The 22,404-nt window shown below is 39.0% G+C and overlaps 1 protein-coding gene across 4 annotated transcripts in view; it reads left to right on the plus strand.

The window, feature by feature from the left end:
- The window catches only part of PDE8A (phosphodiesterase 8A), a 163,829-nt gene that overhangs the window by 115,561 nt on the left and 25,864 nt on the right, over positions 1 to 22,404 (plus strand). For all 4 annotated transcript variants that reach the window (XM_035335387.1, XM_035335389.1, XM_035335385.1 and 1 more), the window contains exons 2-8: positions 9,960 to 10,016; positions 12,469 to 12,659; positions 13,610 to 13,666; positions 15,851 to 15,908; positions 17,400 to 17,488; positions 17,715 to 17,793; positions 19,342 to 19,479. In XM_035335387.1, coding sequence (XP_035191278.1) covers positions 9,960 to 10,016; positions 12,469 to 12,659; positions 13,610 to 13,666; positions 15,851 to 15,908; positions 17,400 to 17,488; positions 17,715 to 17,793; positions 19,342 to 19,479 — 669 coding nt within the window. The remainder of the gene's footprint in view (positions 1 to 9,959; positions 10,017 to 12,468; positions 12,660 to 13,609; positions 13,667 to 15,850; positions 15,909 to 17,399; positions 17,489 to 17,714; positions 17,794 to 19,341; positions 19,480 to 22,404) is intronic.

Raw genomic sequence — 22,404 nt, forward strand, 5'->3', positions numbered from 1 at the left:
CACAACTGTGGGGACGGAAAATATTAATGTTGCAGCAGGCCTGCAACGTGAATACACCTGAGGCAGCAGTAGGTGAATGAGATCTTTTTGAGTTAGACAAAGATGTTGGGAAAGGCAATGCTGGATTTATTTGTTTGCAAACTCCAACGTATTTAATGCTCTGGTTTTGTCTTGGCTGATCATTTGTCTTGATTTTAAGACCAATTTCTTTAAGAAATTTCTTTAAGACCACAAGACTTGAAGACTGTTTTCTTTTCAGTCTTTAGTTCTTACATTTGGGTAGAAGTTATTTCTGCCAACAGATGTGAGAGGATAGCACACTGAAACTGTAATATCCATGCCACTTACATAGACAGCAGTGTGTAACGGACTAGCTTGTCCCCAGAGCTTGGTTACAGCTCTCCCAGCCAGGGAAGCAGCCAGCCTTGTGTCAGGTGAGGGGTAAAGAGGCAAGGAAATAGGCCTCTGAGCCTCTGGGAATTTCTAGATGCACGTTTTTATGGGGCTGCCTTTAAAATGTTTTGTGAGATAGAGTGTGGCTGGTCCTAACTGCAGAGGGGAAAAAAAAGCAGTCTCTGAGTTGTTGGGGTACAAGGGGACAGCTGCTGGGGGTAGCTCCAGAGGTCTGACATCCACCCACACATGCTGCTCAGCTGCTGCAAGGTAGCTTCTCACAGAGGTAATCACAACCCTTATTTGAAAGTAACCCCAAAATACCAAGGATATCTGACTTTGGAGGACAGTAACCCCAAAATACCAAGGATATCTGACTTTGGAGGACATGTTCTCTCTGGGACATGTGCTGGGTATTCAATCTGACAGTTGAATTTTGTTAAAAACAAATTAAACATAGAGTTAGGTGCTAATACCCTGTAGATGTCCCCTTTTCTCATCTGAAGCAAATCAGTTTTTGCATGTTGCACATTCTTAAGCTGAACTCTGCAAAAAGAGACATGCTTAAGAACCATGTTTGGCTTTGAACAGCTGAAAACGTTCTTACTGCTTTTTTTGCCATGATAAAGGCATCCATTTCTGCAACCTATGTATAGCAAACCATTATTACAGGGTTTAAAAATTTCTTCTAAAATACAAGCCAGGTCATTTAAGCTGCTGTTTTTCAATTTAGCACCAGGATATAAGTACAAACGCTTTACAGCATGGCCTCACCACACAGAAATATTTGGCTATAGTTGAGTGTGCATTCCAGGGATCCAACACAGGGCAAGCTCACAGCCTCCAGGCAAAGGTTTGTGTGTATGTGGCCTTTATGGAGAACTTCCTGAAAAACTTTCAGTCAGAAAGTGGGGAGCCTGAGTGAAGACCCCAGTGAGCCATCTCAGGTTGTAAGATGGTGAAGGTTTAGGGCAGTTTGAACTCAGTGCTAGTTGGTCATAAAAGTATTTGACAAAATGATGACCATGGGGCACAGACCGGGGTATTCACATCTCTGGGGTTGTTATGGAGCATACAATTCTCATTTTTCATATTCTAATGCAAAACAAATAGATGACATTTCAAGCCTAATGTACTTGTGCATATCATGCAGATCTATAAAAGATCTCTGGATCAGGTAGATGCTGCAGCCAATGCAACCTGCTGTTTTTGAATAGCTTTTGGTATAAGATCTGGTTTCCATTCAATGTCATTCCCTTTGGGTAGAAGAAGTGGTGTAGATTCATGAATAAATTTCTTTCTTTTTCTTCCTTGATTTGTTCAGTCCCTTTTTATATGTGGTATATTAAGGGCAAGGAATCTTAAGTACATTAACATGAGATTTGCATGGCCACCTTGCTAGCGTTATATCTACTTGCCTTAAAAACCTACAGGAATACTGGGGCTACCGAGTCATAACCCAAATGGTGTTTGAAGTATCAGAAACCATCATTTTGGATTTCAGAAGTCAGTGGGTGTTTTCCAGATACCGGGTGTTGTCTGGTGGTGCCAGTGTCAGCAGTGCCTCGTGCTGCCTGTTGGCCAGGGCATGGCGCAGCCTGAGGCCACACAGAGGGAGGCAGCGAGCCCAGGCCTGGGGTGGGCTGAGGCACTTTCTCAGTGTCTCCTGTCCTCTGCATGTAAAATTGGAAACACCAATGGTTTCCAGCCTCCGTGCAGGTTTGAGATCTGTGTAATAGTGCTGTAGGCCTGCTAAGCGATAATGACGTTTAAGTTCTGATTTAAATATCCTGCAAAAGCTGAAGCAGTCCCCAGAGTTGTTGCCATGTTCTTTGTTAAAGTTCTGACCTTTAACAATGGTAGAGATTACTGGCTGTTTTTTTGTTTGTAACTGTACGAAGCTTACCACAGTGGGCCAATGGTCTGGGCCAGAGGCCACCCAGGCCTTACCACATTGCAAACAAGAATAAAAGTCCCTTTTGGACAGCATCATTAATTTTTCCCCAAAGTAATGGAATGATTCACTTCTGATAGTGTCATGCTTGCAGCATGGTGATAGTAATTGCTTGTAACGAGTAAAGGGAGATTTTATAAAAGGCACAAAACAAGAGTTCTCAGTTGTGTGTAAAGTGTGCCAGAAGGCAGCAAGGCTGATTTCGTGACAGTATTACTCAAGTTTTGTTCTAATTTAGCTTTACTTACTGCATTTGGGCTAACACTGAAGAAAGGCAGTGGCGAATTAGATCCAGAATACAAACAAACAAACAAACAAACATATATAATCATGGCTGGCATGTGTAGACCGCAGAGAAGCAGGGCACAGCCAAACATCAGAAGTGTTCCCCTCGGCCTTGCCTCTCCCGGGTGGGGCTGTTTCACCAAAAATGTTGAGGCTGCTTTTGCAACAAGACCAACAGCCAAAATCGCAGTACTTTCCAGAACTGACAGGCAGTTGGTGGTACTGATTTTGTTTAAGTAGGCTGGTGTTATTTTTTGGGGGGCCTCTGGCAGGCTGTTCATGATTAAACCGTGATTCACATCTCTGGAGAAGGTGACGTCTCAAGGACCTCCAGTGGCTCGATGCCTTGGTGGTGTTAGAGTAGTCTCAATGTTTAGTGTTTTGCCCTGATGTACGAGTCCCAGCTTCATGTGACTATCTCCTAGTTAACTTACTTGGGTCTTGGGAGAACATGAAGCTCACCTCCAGACTGTTGGTTGGAACAGGGCTGGATTTTAGGAGCGGTGAAGGTGTCATCGGGATCTTAGGACTGAGCGTGGGGCTCATGGCTGATGCAGCCAGTGGGCTAGCTCGAGAGTTTGGCAACTCACTATGCTCAATAAAGCTTCTCACAAAACTGCAAGCTCTCCAAATTCTCTGTTCCTAATGATGTGAATCAGGGGCCAGAGTTTGGCTCCCAAGAGCAAGAGCTAATTTATGTAAAACTGATTCACAACTATTACCAAAACTTCAGAAGTGGGTTAAGAGAACAGAGGGTATGTTATCTCATCACTTACATTGGCTATTGGATCATTAAATGGCAGCATCATAAACAATTCTTGTAGGAATTAATTTAAAACTGAAAATAGATTAAAAAAAAAAAAGAAAAAAAGACATCAGACCAGAACCTCAGGTGATCTTCAGACCTTGAAATACAGATATAAATCTGTATTGTTTTATTGACAGAGATGCATCAGTGGGAACCAGATTTAGGTTAATGTAAATGCTAGATTTTATCAAAGCAAATTGCACTGAGTCAGAATGCTACATTATGTAAATTACTGAGTCTGTGACATTTGTCTACATCTTTTATGAAACAAAAATAGGAAAAAACATCAAGGGCTGGAATTAGCAGGTTTCATCTAGGTTGAACAGCGGTTTAGGTAGATTGTAGTTGCCTTTCAAAACTCTGTATTTCAGCAAAGAATAAGCTGACTACGTACAGCTCCGGGTCTTCAAGAGCCTGGCTTACCTCTGTCCTTGAATCTGTTGAGCAAAGGCAGATAACCTTGGATGCTTTGTTCCCTCCTATTCTTCATTCTAACCATTGTAGCCTCCGGAGAGCAAACTCTATGGGGCCAGACTCTCACTTCCTTTACACTGAAGTAAACCCAACATATTCTCTTTGTGTTCAATGGAATTACTCTGAATTTTCAATTAGGTTGGAATCCAACCCATGGACTATAAAACTCATTTTATGCTGTAAACAACTGTGGTATGTTAGGAAGATTTGCTCAGCTAGCATTGTATATAACTTGCACTGATGCCAACTGTTGTAACAAAGCGATGCCGTCAAGGTCTGCGAGGAGCATTAGAGCAGTGATGTGAAGTGTTTAGCAGAGTGTGCATGGAAAATAGGAAACTAAGGCTTAAATTCTCTACTTAGGTATATATCCAGTGAGAAAGAAATAGGTAAATGATCATGGATTGGATTAATATCTATGTATTTCAGAAAGTGATAAAGACTGTTACAAGCGATATAAAACATCTTGGCCTCAGTCGTGTCAGCTGTTATCCAGTAGGTTGATTTCTGTCTTTCAGCATCCAAGAGTTCTTGCCTAAAGTTTTGAAAAAGGATATTGTCACGTAGACTTCCAATTTCTGCCATTAATGGATCCCAAATCAGTTAATGTTCGAGATACGGTCTAAATATGTGAGTTTATTTGAACTTTCATTCTCTGGGGCAATAAATCTATGCTTAGCACAGCAGGTTGAGAAAAGGGTTACCTTTTCCTTTGTAAAATTAATCCTTTTTATTTATTAGAGTAATCAAAATTCAGGTTATGTTAACAGTCCTAACGCTGCGAGCATGTTTTTATGATCAAGACTGTCAAATCTTGCTTCAGTGAGTCAAGTCATGCTGATTTATATCACACACCTAGTGTATGTACAAAGCTTAAGTATATATTTTAAAACTAAATAAAATATTTTTTATGATGTGTTAAAATATTGATCTAAAACGATAAATTTTTCTGGCAGTAGTCCATTAAGACCAGTGATGGAGTCTTGTATCTTATCATTGTAGTTACCTGTGTTATATATTATAATGAGTCAGAGCTTTAAGGTTGAAGTCTTTATTTGAACAGGCAGTTACTTGGTATTAAACTGCTGATGGGAATTCACTTCTCCTTGTCTGCCTTCTGAACCTTGATGTCAGCTGTGCAGCAGCAGTTTCCATCTGCAATCCCTTCAGCAGAAGTTGACAGCTGTCGCGTCTCCTCCCTCAATCTCTAACCTGGAAAAGGTGAGAAAAGCAGCAGGAGCAGAAGGACTTCCAGCTGCCCTTCGGGGAGGGATGCTAGCACAAGGCCAGGGTTGCGCATGGCGATGACATGCCCAGACGAAAAGTCACGCCTGTCACCTGCACAGCCCCATCTGCAGCAGGTGGGAAGTGCTGGAGCAGTTGTGGGTCATGGAGGAGGATTTGAGCAAGTGTTCCTGCAGCTCCCCGGGACAGCCCAGTAAGCGGTGCTGGCTCTGACAAGGGTTACCTCAGGCTGCCCGGGGCTGTGCTTTAAAACATCCCACAAAAACTTCATAAAAAAGTGACTTAAGGAAATCACCCTGAAGAAGGAATGTGTTTGCCCCACCAGAGCAGGAGTTACTGTATGGGAGTTAATGGCCAAAGGGATTTTGGAGGGCTGACTCTGCCCTTTTAGGTTTGCTCTCCTCTCCAATTGGTAATGGTAGGAGAGGCATTTTGGAGAAAGCCAAGATATGAGACCTCTAGCAAATAGGAGACCTGTGGAATGCAGGCTGCTTTGATGTGTCCCACGATCCAACCAGTCAGTTTATCACCATAGGGAGCGTGTGGATCAAACTGGCTTTATTTCCACCCTTTATTCCTTAGTACATTTATTCACTGGGCAAACTCATTTAATGTTTTTGTAGCTGTAGGAAGAAAAAACAACGCAAAACACCAGCAACCATGACCAGAGCGTTCCTGTAGATTCTGTTCTGGTAAAATGTGAATGACTCATGGTGAGAAGTACTTTACCGGGTTATATCAGGTCAATGTCGAGTTCGTTGTACTTTAATCACATCAGTCACAGTTGTTTGGGTCTGTATTTTTAAGCTTATTTCAGTTGTTTTTGTTTACCAAACGTGCTCTTATCTCTGGACATTGGAAACATGAAATATTTCTATGAGCAATTGCAGTGTTTTCAATTTAGCTGCTACAACATGCAGACAGTTTGTAGGCAGTGCTGAGCTGCATGCTGCACTCAGCAGAACGACCTCCCCATCGACAGGTATTGTGCTTATGGCTGCTGCTGCTGCCTTGGGATGGATCTCACCTTGTGCAGGGCCTGGTCTGATTTGACAGACTTAAAATACGGTGTTTAAATAAGGCAAATCTGGGGGTAAACAAGTGCTAGCCAGCAGGTCAGAGAATGCAAAACGGCTGCAATTTCTGTGTGTAAGCATTTAAAGTAGGCTGGAGTTGATTATCTGCTCTCTCTAAGCAGAGGGTGTAAAATGTGATGCTGCAGAAGCTGGGCTGCTGTCTGCAATTAAAGCTAACTAGTAGTTGCTGACCTGCAGCCTGCTATTACAGGCATCTCTCTCCCCAGATCTAGAGGAACTGAGCTGCAGCTATTGTTGCAGTAAACACAGATGAAGCCAAAAAGGTTTGGTTTTCAGAAGCTTGAGAATTAGTTACTGTTAGAAACTACTCAAGCATTTAGACTTCTCTGTGACCAAGAGCTCAAGCACGAGCCAGCGCCCTTGGGATGGTTTGAAGGTGGAGCTGCAAAGAGAGCAGGCTGTGCTCCGAAAGCTGTCAGAAGTCTGTAGCATGACCCTCTGAGTTGGTCTCTGGCTCCAAGTTACAGGCTGGCCTCTAAGGTTGTTTGGCCAGGGATGGGTACTGAAGTGGCCTGGACTTGGTTCCTGCCACATTCACATCTGCTCTAGTTACTCGTGAAGTTTGCATCAGCGGCTCTTCTGTGAGCAGCCCAGCTCAGTCTCAGTTCCAAGAACCTATGAGTGGCCATACCTCTGCCTTCTCATGCACTTTCTTACAGATTTGTGCATGCCTGGAGGGCTATCATGTGTGTAAGTCATGTCTGCCAATCTGAAAATGTACTTAGGTCTTTCTTTTTCAAGCAGGAAAGTTCAAGGAAGAAGTAGTAAAATGTGTGAGTGAATAAAGATGTGTTTGTGCTGTTACAATATGTGTGAGCTTTGGCTGGGTTTGCTTTTGTTATGAGCTTGTACTTAAAAAGCTCATTTTGCTCACCAATATTTGAGTTTCATCTAATCCTTGCTGAAGCCTTGATTTTTTGACACAGCACTTAATCAGCATGGTGCTTCTCAGCGCTACCAGCAGCATACAAAAAGTTGAAATGATTAATCAAGGTATTTGAACAGATTTCAACAGGATTAAGAATTAACTGGAGTTCACCAAAATTTTCCAGCTGAGATGCAGAGCAGGGTTTTTCTTCTATTCAGGACAGCAGGTTAACGTGTAACAAGGCAGTTTCTCACTTGGGCAGTGCTTGTAACTTAAGCTCCAGTGGTGCATACACGGACATTTTCTGTGTAGGAATGGCTGCAGGTTGCTGGCCTAGAAGTGTTTTCCAGGCTCTGTGAACTCCCTGCAGAATAAACCTCGTAGCATAGCTTCATGGAGCTTGGTTTTATGTTGGGTCCAAGCAGGATTTGCTTGCACGTGTGCGCACTTCTCTGATCACAGCTACACATGACATGGCTGCTTACGGGAGCTCATCCATTTGTAAAAGCAGGCAGTGGGATGGACACAGGGCACACGTCTGAGGCTGCACAGGGGGTGCCAGCAGAGCACGGCGGTGGCTGCTCCAAACTCAATGCTTTGGGTGCGGTGTCCTCTGAGTGCATTGATGAACAGTCAGTCACAATCACTTCAAAAGAAAGAAACAAGAAAAGCAAGAACTGGCAATGCTGTCTTTATCTCATCTCTTCCAGTTACCCTTGGACTAGGACTTGAAAGCGTGAGGGTGCCCTGGTCTGATAAATGGGGTTTAAATACCCCCAGACTGCAGTGAAATTCAGCTCTGGGTCTGGACCCTACAGCTCTCGGTGGAATTGAAAACACTTGCTGTTTTCTGCTGGCAGCTGGAAAGTACAAAATAAATATTCCAAAATTTAATTTGGAGTGTGGTTATGGTCAGAGAAGTGACTGTAAAAAGGCATCTCTTATTCAATAGATACACTCCCTCTATATTCTTCAGACGTTCCTGCTGATCTTACTGACTGAGAACAAATCGTTACTGCTGTCAGTGCTGCAAAACCAGTAACGCTGTGGTGAAAAGAGCTGGATTCCCTCCTGCTCTGTGCATTGTCAGCAAAAGTATATATATATTTTTTTTCTGGTGTAGATTTGCAATAATTGGATGATGGGCCACAAGGGAGAATAAAGCAGTATGATTTTTTCCAACTGAGGAGAGATTTGGGGTCTTAAAATTAGAAAAACTGACCAGAGAGAGAATATTTAAACTAAGCCAGTCTGATTGAGAATGGCTGAGAGTAAATCTGAAGCCCCCTCCATGTCATTTTAAGGTCAGCTTTTTGGGGCCCTTTTAAATAACGCAGGCAAACACTGGTTCCTGGCTTGCTTTTGCAGGTGTTACATTGCCATTTTTCTTTGATTCGTGTTTCTTGCTCTTTTAATGTTACCCTGATGATTTCCAAGTTGATAAATAAATAAAATCACAGATAAGAAAATTTGAGGGCTGAGCAATGGAGCAATAAGGTCAGAGAAAGAATAGAGCATGTAATTCAAAAAGATTTTTTCTGTGGCATGTGGTGACGATTCTTCAGAAATTACTTATTGGAAAAATTCTAGAGTGCAAAGCAATAAATCTGATCTTCAAGTGTGGTTTCATTTTGAAGAGCAACAAATGTAAAAAATAACACCTTTGTGCTCAACAGATCTTTTCTTTGTACATCTAAACCTAGAGAGGTCTCCCATTTCCTGCATTGCCAACAGCAATTTTCTCCTGCTTTCTTACTTAGTTATCTTTGAAGAGTCTATGCAACTCCAAGGGCCATTGGGTGGACGCTGTTTCCCTTTTTTTGAATCAGCAGCACTGTTATGCCTGATTTATAGTTTTCATTTCTCAGACAAGAGATGGAAGCTACTCATGTACACAAAAGTGCAGTTATTTGCCTAGCGGGAATTCCCAAAGAATCCAACCTACACAAACCTATTAGAGTCTCCTCTCTATTTATGTGTTTAACTGCTTTACAAAGTCTGTCCTAACCTCCTTGGAAAGTTGTTCATGTTCAAGCATGCAGTCCAGCCAATGGTACCTAGCGATGGCTTGTATCAGAGAACAGCTGCGATAAAAACCACTTGTGGCCTCTATCGCTTGAAGTGACACATGAGAAGGAAAGATCCCAGAGCAGTGCTTGCATCCTAAGCTAAACTGTTTGTCTCCATTACTTGAGCAGTATCTAATGTGGAAATCACTGGCATGCGGAAAGCAGGGCATATTGCAACAGCATTTTTACAGGATTTTTCAAAGTCAAGTGGAATGCATGCAGCATCAAGTACAAATACCTGCATCCTGACACCTTGACACCTTCCCTGGGTGGGCTGGGAAGGACGGACAGAATGTGGCACAGCACCTGCGGAGAAATTAAATTTATGTTGTTTTGTATCATTTTAGGGCATCTGTTACATGTGAAATTCTAAGAGTAATGCTTTTCTGCCTTTCTCCTGTATATTTGATGCTTTTTTATAGTTTTTTTTTTTTTTTTTTTTAAAGCAGTTTTTAAAACACTTCCATATTTTGCAGAACAGCTGGTGTGATACAGATGATAAAAAAATATAATCTGTCTACAAAACTTTCATGACTAATCCATTACTATGTTTAAAATAACAATTAAAAATGACTTGGAGAATAGTTTGTTGATTTGTAACCATGTTAACACAGCTCAGCATATAAATTTACAAAAGCAGAACAAGACAGTCAAGAAGGAGCAGCCACATAATGACAGCAATATATCTGTGTGACAGTGATAAATAAAAAATGTTTTCTGTAACAGGTATATATGTGCTAATAACATTCCCTTTTATTTTTTCTAGGCACCAGTAACAGACGTGCAGTTTGGTCCTATGAGACTTCATCAAGATCAACTTCAGGTAATACAACAGTTGAAACTGAAATCTTAATTTCTGAGATACACAGAAGTTAACTTAAAAAAAAAACACATGTGACTGGAGTTTTTTGGGTATGGAGATCTTCATGGAATTTTTGTCAAGTGATACATGTGTACCTAACAGATTTTTATCACAACATTCTGTGTGGCGTACTAAAAGTCCTGCCTAATTCTTTTCTCCAAACATGTCTTAAATCATAAAAATAGAGCTATCTACAGCTCTTTCTGCTATCAATTAGCTTGTAATCAATTAAGTATGTTCCATGTTTTGCATTTTATTGGTAGTCATTTCTTAATCAAAATCTCATCAGAACAATAATAAACCTCAGCAGGACGTTTAGTACACCAGCATTATTACCAGTGTTAACCAAACTTGCAATAAGAAGATACAAAGTGAGCTTGGCAGAGCATATTTTTTATTTTTTGCTGTTGACTGGCATTACTTCATACTCCTTTTATATCTTTACTAATATAGGTCATATGCCAGCTGTCCCCTTATTTAGTCTGGGATGGGTAGGAGGTTTGCAGATACATGACTCCTTTGAACATCCTCTGAAAATTCTCCTGTATCCCAAGGCATACTGAAGTATTAATAATCAAAAATGTTCTTCAATCGGTAATGACAGAACTCCTGGGCGAAATTAATCTGGACCTGCTGATTTGAAAATGTCTGTCTTAGGGCGCAGTTCAAAATCCTCCTGACCTATTGTAGGGGAATAGACTCTATTATCACCTAACATCAAATATTAGGACAGTTTAATTCAACTTTTTCCCACGTATAAATCAGAAACATTCACTGAATATTTCTGCTTTCTTTATCATTATTAATGGCTGTGTGATTTCTGTCCAGTCATGGGCCACTCTCTAATTCTTCTAGTTAAACCTTGTAATACAGCTGACCAGGTATGAGGGAAAGAAAAGTTAGACAACATCACATTTTTTCAAGCAGACCATACAAATAAGGTCTGCTGACTGCTCTGTGCTATTGCTGAAAACCATTCTTCCAATCCTAAGTGTGTTATAAATTAACTTCACTAAATATAGCCCAAACTATGACATGTTTTTGCAAACAGGTTAACAAAGTAGGTTGCTATAAAAGGAATCTGAAGTAAATGAGTACTAAGTCCTTCATTCTTACAAAAATATGCACTACATGGAAACGTTAAGATTTACTGGTAGACATTCCACCAACCTGGTCCAAAGTGTAACCAGTGCTGGAATTCCTAAAATCACCCAGAAGATAAGTGGCAGTGGGATGTGGTATGCGTTGCACATGCTCCAAATTATTGTCTAACCAAAGCATATGTTTAAGTGCAATTTGATTAAATTACTGAAAGATTTGTGTCCTGAGACAATAGGCCAAATGCTGGTTTGGTTTATCCATTTTTCCCCAAAGGCTGCATACACTGAGTCATCCGCAAAAGCATTAACATAGATCTTTTTTTTTGCCAGTCTGTATTCTTTCAGACAAAATAAATTTTCCTCTATAAAATACTACCATAATGCAAAGCACAATCACATCAGTGGGAGTCTTCATTAGTAGACCTCATGTTTATCTTCTGTAGTGTATTCCATCCTAGAATTTGAAACACATTTCAGAAGGAATTGGGCCTTCTCATACTTTGAATTATGTGGACATTGTGTTGATTTTAAAGAAACTCAGAGTAATGGTACTGGCAATTACACAACAGGTATAATTATACAATTATACAGCAGATCACAGATCTCGTCTTCCATTTCTGGATTTCAGCTATGGTAATCTCCTTGGGTGATATAGATCCCATGGCAAGCTTTGTATAGTAGCTGCGTGGGGTTGTACTCCATATTCAGAGGTATTTCCATCCAGCGTGAGTTCATCGTGACCAGCCTGTCTGTAGTTCCCAGAAGCCCCACCAAGTGGGCTGCTTCCAGTATTTTGGGATACTAGATGAGACGAAAAGGAAAGCACAATTTTCATCATGCCACTGAAGTGCTATTAAATATTAATTCACGTGAGGTGAAGCATGCTCTGATGAGTAATCCAAGTGTTTTGCTGGAGTATGATCCTGGCAAGAAGAAGGAAAAAAAAAAAAAAAAAGGATGCATGATAGAAATTTCACTGAAGACACATAGACTCACTGTTATTTTGTGTACATTGTCGAAACACAGGCATCTTGTCTCAGCTGATTGGCTAAGCTCTCTCTGTAGCTAATGAAGAGAGTGCCACTTCATCCCATGTGGATACAGATGGCTTGGCACAATATTTTATCCACTTGAAAAAACTCTGTATACAGACAATTATAAAAAACAATAGTCTGTAGGAAACAATCATGTTTAAAACAATGAATTAAGCCTTGGAAGTAGCTTTAAAAAACTTGTTAAGAACAGACAAAAGTCACAGAATACTGTATATGTAAGATCTGTGTGTAGTGATTCACTATCTGTCTTTGAACCAGGTACTTTTAGTGTTTGCCAAAGAAGATAACCAGAGTAATGGGTTCTGTTGGGCTTGTGAGAAAGCTGGATTTCGATGTAATATTGCCAGGACACCTGAATCTGCACTAGAATGTTTTCTTGATAAACACCATGAAATTATCATTATTGACCATAGACATTCCAGATACTTCGATGCAGAAGCGTTATGCAGGTAAGCACCATTTCAGTCTAACTAAGGCATAGCTAGTGAATAAATCATGAAAGTTTTTTTTTTCTTTTTTTTTTTCTTTTATAATATCTATGAAATGTTGCAATTTTTTTGGACAAATGTTCATGTGCAGCATGAATTAATGTTATCTAAATACTGTAATTATGATGGCTGCAGCATTTTTAGTCATTTGGTAGGACATCTGAAGCTTGATCTGGCATGGAGCTACAGCATGTGAATTTGTTGCCATAATGAAGTGTTTTTTTCCAATACCTGGTTCCACGTTCACAAGTCAAATTATCTGCAAAGGTCACGTGCCATCACAGGCAATTTAATGAATACATTCACTTCATTAGCATTCTGAATTTTTTGAAATGTCACTTGCTGTTGAGTAACTCCAGATGCAAGTAGGCAATGTTTTGTGTGCATGTTTCCATACCTACAGCATCTGAAAATCTGTTATGAGGAGGAAAGTTGCACACTGACTCCAAAAATACTTTCACAAACTTCTGTAAAAGTATGAAAAAAGGGGAAAAGGATTTTCTTTTCTGTGTGTCTCCACAGAGGTTTGACAGGCAGTGGTGCCTTGTTTCAATGACTTTCCAGTGAAATACCCCTTGGGAATGTGTCTAGACTAAATAACAGTCTGTGGGGTGTGGGTGATGGGGTCAGATTATGTACCGTGGGTGAGTGTGGTAGGTTCAGGGCACTGGGACAAAGGCTTTTGTCCTTGCTGAAATAAAGTAATTAGGTAAGATCTTTGTCAGTCATGGACTATATAGCAGCACTGTTTGCCTTGCTACATTTTTACCATTCTGTCCCAGAGTAAAGTGAAATAATCCTTAAATTAGTGAGATATTTTAAGTAAAGTACTGTAGGGAGGTTCTGTACAGTCATGGTTTCTGAAATGTGAACTTTAAAAAATGTTAAATGATCTTGCTTTTTATTTAAAGGTCTATCAGAACAACTAAACCCTCAGAAAATACAGTCATTATTGGTGTAGTACGAAGGTAAATGCTCATCTTTTCTTACAAATTTGATCGACTAAATGCGAATCTTATCATTGTAAATGTAAATGCTACAGTAAAAAAATAGAATTGAAACTGAAATAGAATTAAACTTAGAATTAAAACTGAAAACTGAATTAGAACCTCTTACTTTGCTAATGATAATGTAATTATATCAGAGTTTTCACCATTGTTGGCCACAGGATTGGGACAGGATTTTTGATTTCTAGTTTTTACTAAACAGGTGTCACTTGGTTTTGGTGTTGTTTTTTTCCCCTCTCCTTATAACTGGAGGTTTTAGGAGCATGATTCAAACAACCTCTGCAACACCATGTGCAGAAGGCGTGCATATGCTTTTTTCCTCCTCCTCCCTCTTGAACACACTGCTTATATATCATTAAATAAGAGTGGAGTTTATTTAAACTGTACAAATGTAGAAGTAGCAAAAATGCAATATATTTAACTTGAAATGAATTTTAGATAATGTCCTCCAAATACAATTTTGAGACTGTCCATTTCTCAGAAAACTTTTATTTCAAAATCCAATTCTGAGGTGTTGAAATTTCCCGTTAACTATGCTGTTTTCCACCATTTCTAGGGAACAAAAGACCCTAGTTAAACATTTCAAGGGACTCAATTGTGAATATAATCGTCATTGTTTTTATGTGAGAAAGTCTTATTACTGTGAAAACCGTTGCTTCTGCATTCAGAATTGTCTGTCATCAAAGTAATACAAAAGAAAAGAGAAGAAAAGGAGCAGGAGAGAAATAGCAAACGAACTCAAGAGCTTCTTCATGTACATCAGAGAGAAAGACACCTGTGGTTCTGTGGGCCAGCAAATACTTTTAAAAAGCTAGGAGATTGAAAGGTGGGCTTGCTCACTCATAATTAGGGAGTTGCTCAAAAGTTTTTTTTCCCTACAATTCATTTTGTCTTTTGAAAATGTTCATATTGTGTGTTGGGACAATATAATAGATCCCTGAAGTGACAAGATCTCATAAGCTCCAGTTCTCAAACTTTTCAGATGTGTCTGGTATCCCTGTCTAGTGGAAACTTCAGAAGTAAGTTTGCCTTTCATTGGGACCAACTTAATTGTTTCAAGTTCCTGTGTGCTAAACACATGCCTTCTGTAGTTGCCATTTAGGATTTCACAGAGTGAGAACTTTCACACATTTTCTTCCATTCTGCAAGAAGCATATTTGTGAAAAAGGCTGACATTTAGCCAATAGCATATGAAAGGGCTTCTCTCTGAGGATTATCTTCCTTCAGTTTCCTGCAGTTCAGTTGTTGGTGTTGTCTTATTTTTTTCTCCCTGCAATATGCCTGCTCTCTCTCTGTACTTTTGGGTGCAGCGTTATCAGATAGCTGGCATGAGGAATGGAGACAATTCTTCTGACACCTGCCTTTGTCTCTCTGCTTAATCTTGGGCAAACCTTGTACTTTACTAGGCATCATTCACTTTGTGCACAGGAAACAAGTGCATGGAAAACAAAAACAAGGTGCCATAAGATCCAAAATTTTAAACATAAACAAAAGCTATTGTGCCATCTGCTAACTTGACCAGCTTCCATCTGTTCATTTACAGAAATCTAGCATAATGACCTTCCCTCCAGATTCCATTCATACATTCACATATGTTTGAGTGTCTTTTAACAGTTAGTATAGCCAAGTTTTCCAGAATGATTCAGGTATCTCATTTTAGGAGTATGTCATCATGAAGTAACCTACTAGCAGGTGCTGGGTAATCAACAGTAGAAAATCCATCCTCATTCAGGCATCTTGAGTTGTCCACCTGATATTTGGTATATACAAATAACAAGTGATTTCTTAAAACTTTGGCCATGTAAACATTCAGGTGTATCTTTCACTAGGGACAGCATAAACAACAAAGAATCCAATACCAAAAAAGAAGGAACAATCCAACAGTCTAGTGAATTACTTTTTGTGATGCAAGAAGCTCATTACTTACAAAAAGGAAAAAATAGGAAAATAGCATGTTGGCTTATCTGTGCCAAAGATGTAAGTTTGTAATAAACAACAAAAAGAATGTTTGTAATGACCTGTAAAGATCTAGCTGTACTAGCCTTTGATATGACATTTGGTGTAGAGGTATGTCAATGCCTTGTCAAATTGGGGTTTCAGTTGATTACAAAAATGATCTCTGACTTTATCATCTTTCTTTAAAAGGCATGCTGATCGTGAAGAGTCATCAATATTGCCCCTGATCTCTGCTGGCTTCACAAGGGTATGTATGTTTTATAATCCACTAGATAGCTCTGACATTCCAGAACTGTCATGGAAGAAACTATACTGAAGTGTGGCTGTCAATGACTGTTTGTGTCAGTAATCCAACCTGTAAATCTTGTTCATGCTTCTCATTCTTACATATTTTCCAATTCTGAACTACTGTACATTGGTAGAGATAGAATAATGCTGACAAGGTAGGTGGACATTCTTAGGGATACCAGAAGAGTTACCGAGACATTTCTTCAGTATACACTTATTTCAAAATAAGCATACAATGCTATGCTTTAATGTATGACATTGACAAAATTGACTAATTACTCTAGCAGGACCAAAGAGCAGCTTGCAGTGAACAACAGAATGTGCTGTGGGAAATCTCTTCTATCAAATGCCAATTCACATCTGTAAACAGGCTTCAGACACTGTCAAGTGCTATTATCTATTGTTTGGAGGCACCTGAAAAGTATTACATTGAATCTGTTCCTTGGCAACTCTTCCAATTAAGCAGGAAAGGTGCTTATTAGTGTGTCAGTTAAGTGGATTCCTTATTGCATTAAGCTGACAATGGAACAAAAATATGCATGATTTACCACTGTAATTCAGAGTGTTTTGGTTGCATGCTCATTGGATCTTTTCCTGTCCCATCACAGTCCATCTGGAGCCATTTACTTATTTGTAGTAAGAACTTCCTAATGCAGGATGTGCTAAAGCCTGAGAACAACTGTACTTGTATGCACAAAGTCATTCCAGTGGGCACAGAAGTAATCCAACACAGGTTCTGAATTATTTATAGATCAGAGCCTTGGAGATTGGTCTAATGGAAAAGCACAAAGTTTTGTTTAGCAGCATTGATGTGGTGGCTTATCTTTGATAATCTCCACCCTCCCATTCCCCAAATCGATGTCTATGTCAGTTTATCATGAGCAAAGATGTAACACTCAGGCTTCTACGTGGTAAAAACAAGAAGTTTCAAAAAAGCATCAGAGAAAAGATATTTGGTCATTGCTGTATGGGGCCCCAAATGAATAATTGTATCCAGTAGCAGGTACATTTTGGGGAAAGTTTGGCTTTCCTATATGTATACAGTATATTGGAATATTAGTAATTTGAAGCTCTTAATAATCTTAAATTTTGTTGACCGGAGACAAAATGTTATTTTTGATTGTTATTTTAAATAAGTAACATGAAAGCTTATAAATTCATTAAAAGTAGATTATCTTATATTTGATCCTGCTGACAATTAAACAGAATAAACAGCTTGGCTGAACCTCGTTGCTGTGAGGTCCTGTCACCTTTTCAAAATGCAGTAACCTGAAAAATTTTAGTAGTTCTAGAAAATAATCAATCTTACCAAGTTGCTTACATTACAACATGTTCATTTTTTGGCATATCTCTACACCTTTTTAATCCTCTATCAAGCAAAAGAAAACAGCCTCATACCCTTGAGTACAGAAATGTGACTAATGAAATATTTCTAACATTTTATTTGCAGAGATATGTAGAAAATTCCAATATAATGGCCTGTTACAATGAGTTAATTCAGCTGGAATTTGGAGAGGTGCGGGCACAATTCAAACTAAGGTAATTTTACCAAAAACATCATCAACAAAAATTTCCAGTTCAGCAATATCCTTACAAGAACATTCATTTTACTGAACTGTAGATAATTATAGAATGTCAGCTAAAGAAAATATGTTAATCCTTAAAGTACAACTTTATTTTAGTATGGAATTATAATAGTTTATTAGCATATGCAGTATGAATTATGAGGATTAAAGCTAATCAGATGTCATTTTTTTGTCTCTAGGGCTTGTAATTCATTATTCACAGCATTAGAGAAAAGTCAAGAAGCCATTGAGATCACAAGTGAAGACCATGTAATACAGGTTTGCTCCAGTTATTTTTATAAGTACAGAAAATTGCTCTGCGGGCTGACAGTATTTTATTTCATTCACATTTATATTTACTCTTTTTTACGGTGCAAGAATCCAACCTAACTTAATGGTTCTAATCAGGTTGGAGTGAATCTAGCTGTAGAGCAGAATTTTCTCCATTTAAAATATCTTGCATAAATCAAGTAAATTTTAAGGGACAGTTGTTTCTGAAAAAATAAGAATTTACTTTAAAAAAATAATATAATAATATCATGAATGAATGCAGCTGCTAACTTGCATACATTCTTTCCCCAAATATACTGTATGTTAATCAGATGCTTTTGAAAAGCAGACCAAATCATTTAACTATTTAAATAAAGGTAGAAAAGAAGTTTTGTTCTATTTATTTATTTTCATAAATCTGATGATGTTTGTTGAATCAGGATTCTTGGGCCAACTGTTTTTGAATGTAATTGTTGCTTAAAAATGGAAAAGAGTTTGTGCTTAGGTCTGCAGTCCTGAGAAACATCATCTTTATAAGGGAGTTAGTTCCACTATGAAGGCTGTGAGGAGTGGTTTTATTATTAGTAAAGAGTTTGAGTCCAAGCCTCTGGGAGTTACAGTGTGCATATAAATGGTACCCTCTTGACCCAAATCTCGACAATGGCAATTTCACTGAAGGATGTGTTTTCTACATCCCTTTTACAAAAAGAACAGAACATATCTTTTTCAGACCAAATTTTGTCACCCTGCAGACAGAATATAAAAGAACTGACATGTGCAAGAGTCCTGGAACTCCAGCAGGCAGGGCTTTCTTCCATAACTGGCTAGAGGAGAAGTGCTAGGAGCAGAGGGCATCCAGTGGCACCCTTTCCATATCTGTCACATCAAAACATTGAATGCTGCGAGGTGTTCAGATCCCGTTATTACAGGACCTGTGTCTGCAACTCAGCTAGTGAGAGTCATGAAGGTGTGGGCTATATAGATACCAGTTTTTAGTTTTATTGAGCAAGGGCCAGAAAACTACAGTGAAATGCAGCATTCAGCTGAGAGGGAAAGTTGCTTTCTCAGACTGCACTTCTTCCAGTCAGTTTGGCTGAGCTTTGCCTGGACAGGGGAGTGATGGTGGTTGGCTCTTGCACACAAGAAGGCAAAGAATTTGTCAATGGATAAGTTTAATGTTTCTATGGCATCCCACTAACTAATTTGTGAATTTTAGGAATGCTGAGGTAGGTTTGAGTTTTTTAGGACTGAGAACTGAAAACGCTTATTTTTCAGGGTTTTACGTTGTCTGTCAAAACAATGGGTGTATAATGCTCAGCTGGTTCCCTATTTTCCCTCTCTTTGCTCACATGCACACACTCTGCATGACTGTTCTAGCATGGACACTCATGTTTTTCTCCACAAAGAAAAAACATTTATACATATCTTTCAGGAACAATGCATACAGAGATTTATTTCAGGTTAGGAAAGAAACACGTAAGTTTAGCAAATAGGCAAAAAAGGATTCTATTGTGTTTTAAGTATTCCGTTGAATGTTGGTTTGTTTTTATTTCACAGTACGTCAATCCTGCATTTGAAACAGTGATGGGCTATCAAATAGGTGAATTAATAGGAAAGGAATTAACAGAAGTGCCTATAAATGAAAAAAAAGCTGATTTCCTAGATACTATTAATTCCTGCATAAAGATAGGAAAGGTGAGTAATGACATTGTGTTGCTTCTCACTTGCTATTTGTAAAAGTTACTGTTGTCCAGGGATGACACATGACATAACCTGCATCTTCATAGTCCAATATAGCATTTGCAGCTTGATTACTTGAGCAAGACAAGGAAGTGAAAAATGCTCATCTTTAAGGGCTTCTTTTTCTTTAGTTGTTTGGAAGAGCTACATGTTTTATGAAAATTATTGACTTGCTGTGTTTGTTTATAATATGTGCTGTATATAGCAAAAGGTGTAGGCATACCAAAGAAAGTTGGGCTAAAAGCACGTGTTATCCAGAAAGATGCAAATGAGAAAAGAATCACGTCGAAGTATTTTAACATGAAATGTGGAAGCTGATCTGCAACTTCAGAATGTGAAAGTATCAGAAAAGACATTTTCAATATCACTTGATAATGATAGGTGGTGTCAGCTGCCAATACTTTTTATCCTCTTATGACGTGGGAGCTGTCTAATGGATTTCCATTAGAAATGTTTGTTGCACCAAGAAAGTACGTGAGAAAGTGCAGCTGGCTTCAAGGGAGGTCACTAGAGAGAGGCTTCGCCATTTGCCTGGCAGCTCCACAATGTTCCCTTGGGACTATTGTGGCTGCAGTGTGAGGACCATCTAAGAGCTTTCATCTGTTTTGACAATGAGCTCTAAATGCTTCTGGTGAAGAACGTGTCTTCTATAGAGACCGTGGAGGTAACAGAAAGATTGGGGAATTGGCGTGTTCGTAGATGCATCATGGTCCACACAGACCTGAGTCAGGATAACTAATTGGGTCGTGCTGACTGGGTGCTGGGAAGCACCATGCTATTGACACAGTGCAGGGAGATGCTAAAATGAATCATGGCACTCATGTATCCAGGCAGTGATGCAAAAGCACCAATGCAAAGTTGTGATGAGTCGTACTGTGTATTTAACACAAGCATTCGTTATCAAAACCTGCGCTCTGGATGCAGATTGCATATGCATCTCAATAAGAATGTGTAACTCATTTCTATGCGTATTGGTCTTTTGGAAGAGATCCAAGCAATAGACAGTAGCTTGGATTTTGGTGCTTTGTACCTTTGTTGCCTGACCAAAATTATTTCAGTAAATGCTTGTAATACAAAACTGATGTTATGGGGGAGTATATACTATTAAGTTATAATTCAAACACATTAGATATGCCAGGCTTTAAAACCACAGCATCAATTCTCAAGATATGAAGTGATCAAATTCTTAATATTTTAGTGTGCTGATAAAAATGTCTTTAATAATGGAAACATATTACATTCTATGAATGATAGAAATCTAACCCTGATCTATCTCTTTCCTTGCAACATATTTCACTCTTGGCTCTAGGACTTCCAACTGTGATGGCTAATGAAATACTAATTAAAACCAGTCTGTCTGGAACAGCTTAAACTGTTTTAAGTGGATATGTTCTGTTTGCATGTTTTTGTATTTCCCTTTGGAATGTTTTGTAGTATGCAATTTATGTAGCCTCACATCTACATATTAATAGAAAAACGTATTACAAATGAAATTATTACAGGAAGTACTTGCATGTAGAGCTTGACTGGGCAGAACAACTTTTGAAATACCGCAGTCCCTTGAAGGTGCTTTAGTTTGAAATGATTTGTGACACGGTGTTACAGCATTTTCAGCAATGCCTGACTTTTGTGTGGATCGTTCTGATTTGATCTGTTTGTTGTTTTCAGGCTTGGGATTACTTTATATCCTGAATTTAAGTCTGCTTCTGATTACAATAAACTATATATTGGTTACCATAGGTTACAGCATACTAAAAAAGCCACCTATGTTCTGTGATACTCTCCTCTCAACGTTTTTTTGTTTGTTTTTGAATAAACATGGTACTGTAACAAAAATAATAGAAAGTAAGATGTGCTGATCTTTAGAAAAACTAAGCTGTAGAAAATCTACATCTAGTCTTTACATGGAATTTGGGAAGATGAACTCTTGCAGCATTTCCCTTCTTGTGCTGACAAACGTCATGCTGTGAGCAAGTTCAGTGTATCCAAACAAGAGCTGAGAGACATTATACACAAAAACTGCTAATTGCACGATGCATAGGGATTTGTGGGTCAGGATGTTGTTTCCCTTAGGAAAAAAAAAAAAAAGGTGGAAAAAAAGTGGAAGTTCATTTTTTGTTACTATAACTGGCTATAATTTTCAAGAAGCCAACGTTACTGAAAGGCGTTTCACATATCCATACTTGAGTTAAAAAACAAGTTGTGCTTTTTCATCCGTTTATGATTCAAATGACATCCATTAAGATGAAATGTGCAGGTCTGTTTCTGACTAGAGTTCTTGCTTCCTCTGATATCTGCAGTTTGACACAAAGATCTTTAACTCAGTTTCACTTTTTCTAAAGTGAGGTAGATAGCTATCGATAAATCAGACAAGACATGCAATTCCTCTCACTCTGTGGAAATGGTGTGCAAGATAGCTGTCTTTACAGGAGGAGTGGGGGAGTCATCAAGCTCTGTGAAAAAGGTCTGTGGCAATTCCTTCCTAACTCAGAGTTATGCTCTGGGCAATTGTTTTTATGACACCTTGTGTTTAATTTAGTTTGTTCTGTTTTCGACAAGGAGCTTGCTGAACATTGCTGTCTAGTGTGAGAAACCCCAAACTGAAATGGAAAGCTGAATTAGGGAATTACTTGTTATGCATGAATGAATTATTTCGGTGGATAGATGCGTACCAGGGCCTTCTGAATGAAGTCTTAAATCACAGCATTGATTTTTAGAACACTGTATAAGGGGTGAAACTGTTGTTTTCTTACTATGTATGGTTTTTACTTTGCATTTGAGCCTAGCCTGACAGGCTGTGCAGAAATGACTGATGACTGTATTTGTGTGGCAGTACCGTAGCCATAAGATGACTTGACTGACAGCACGTCTTGTGAAGCA

This window comes from Oxyura jamaicensis, chromosome 10, assembly GCF_011077185.1.
Source record: "Oxyura jamaicensis isolate SHBP4307 breed ruddy duck chromosome 10, BPBGC_Ojam_1.0, whole genome shotgun sequence".
NCBI classification, from domain to species: domain Eukaryota; kingdom Metazoa; phylum Chordata; class Aves; order Anseriformes; family Anatidae; genus Oxyura; species Oxyura jamaicensis.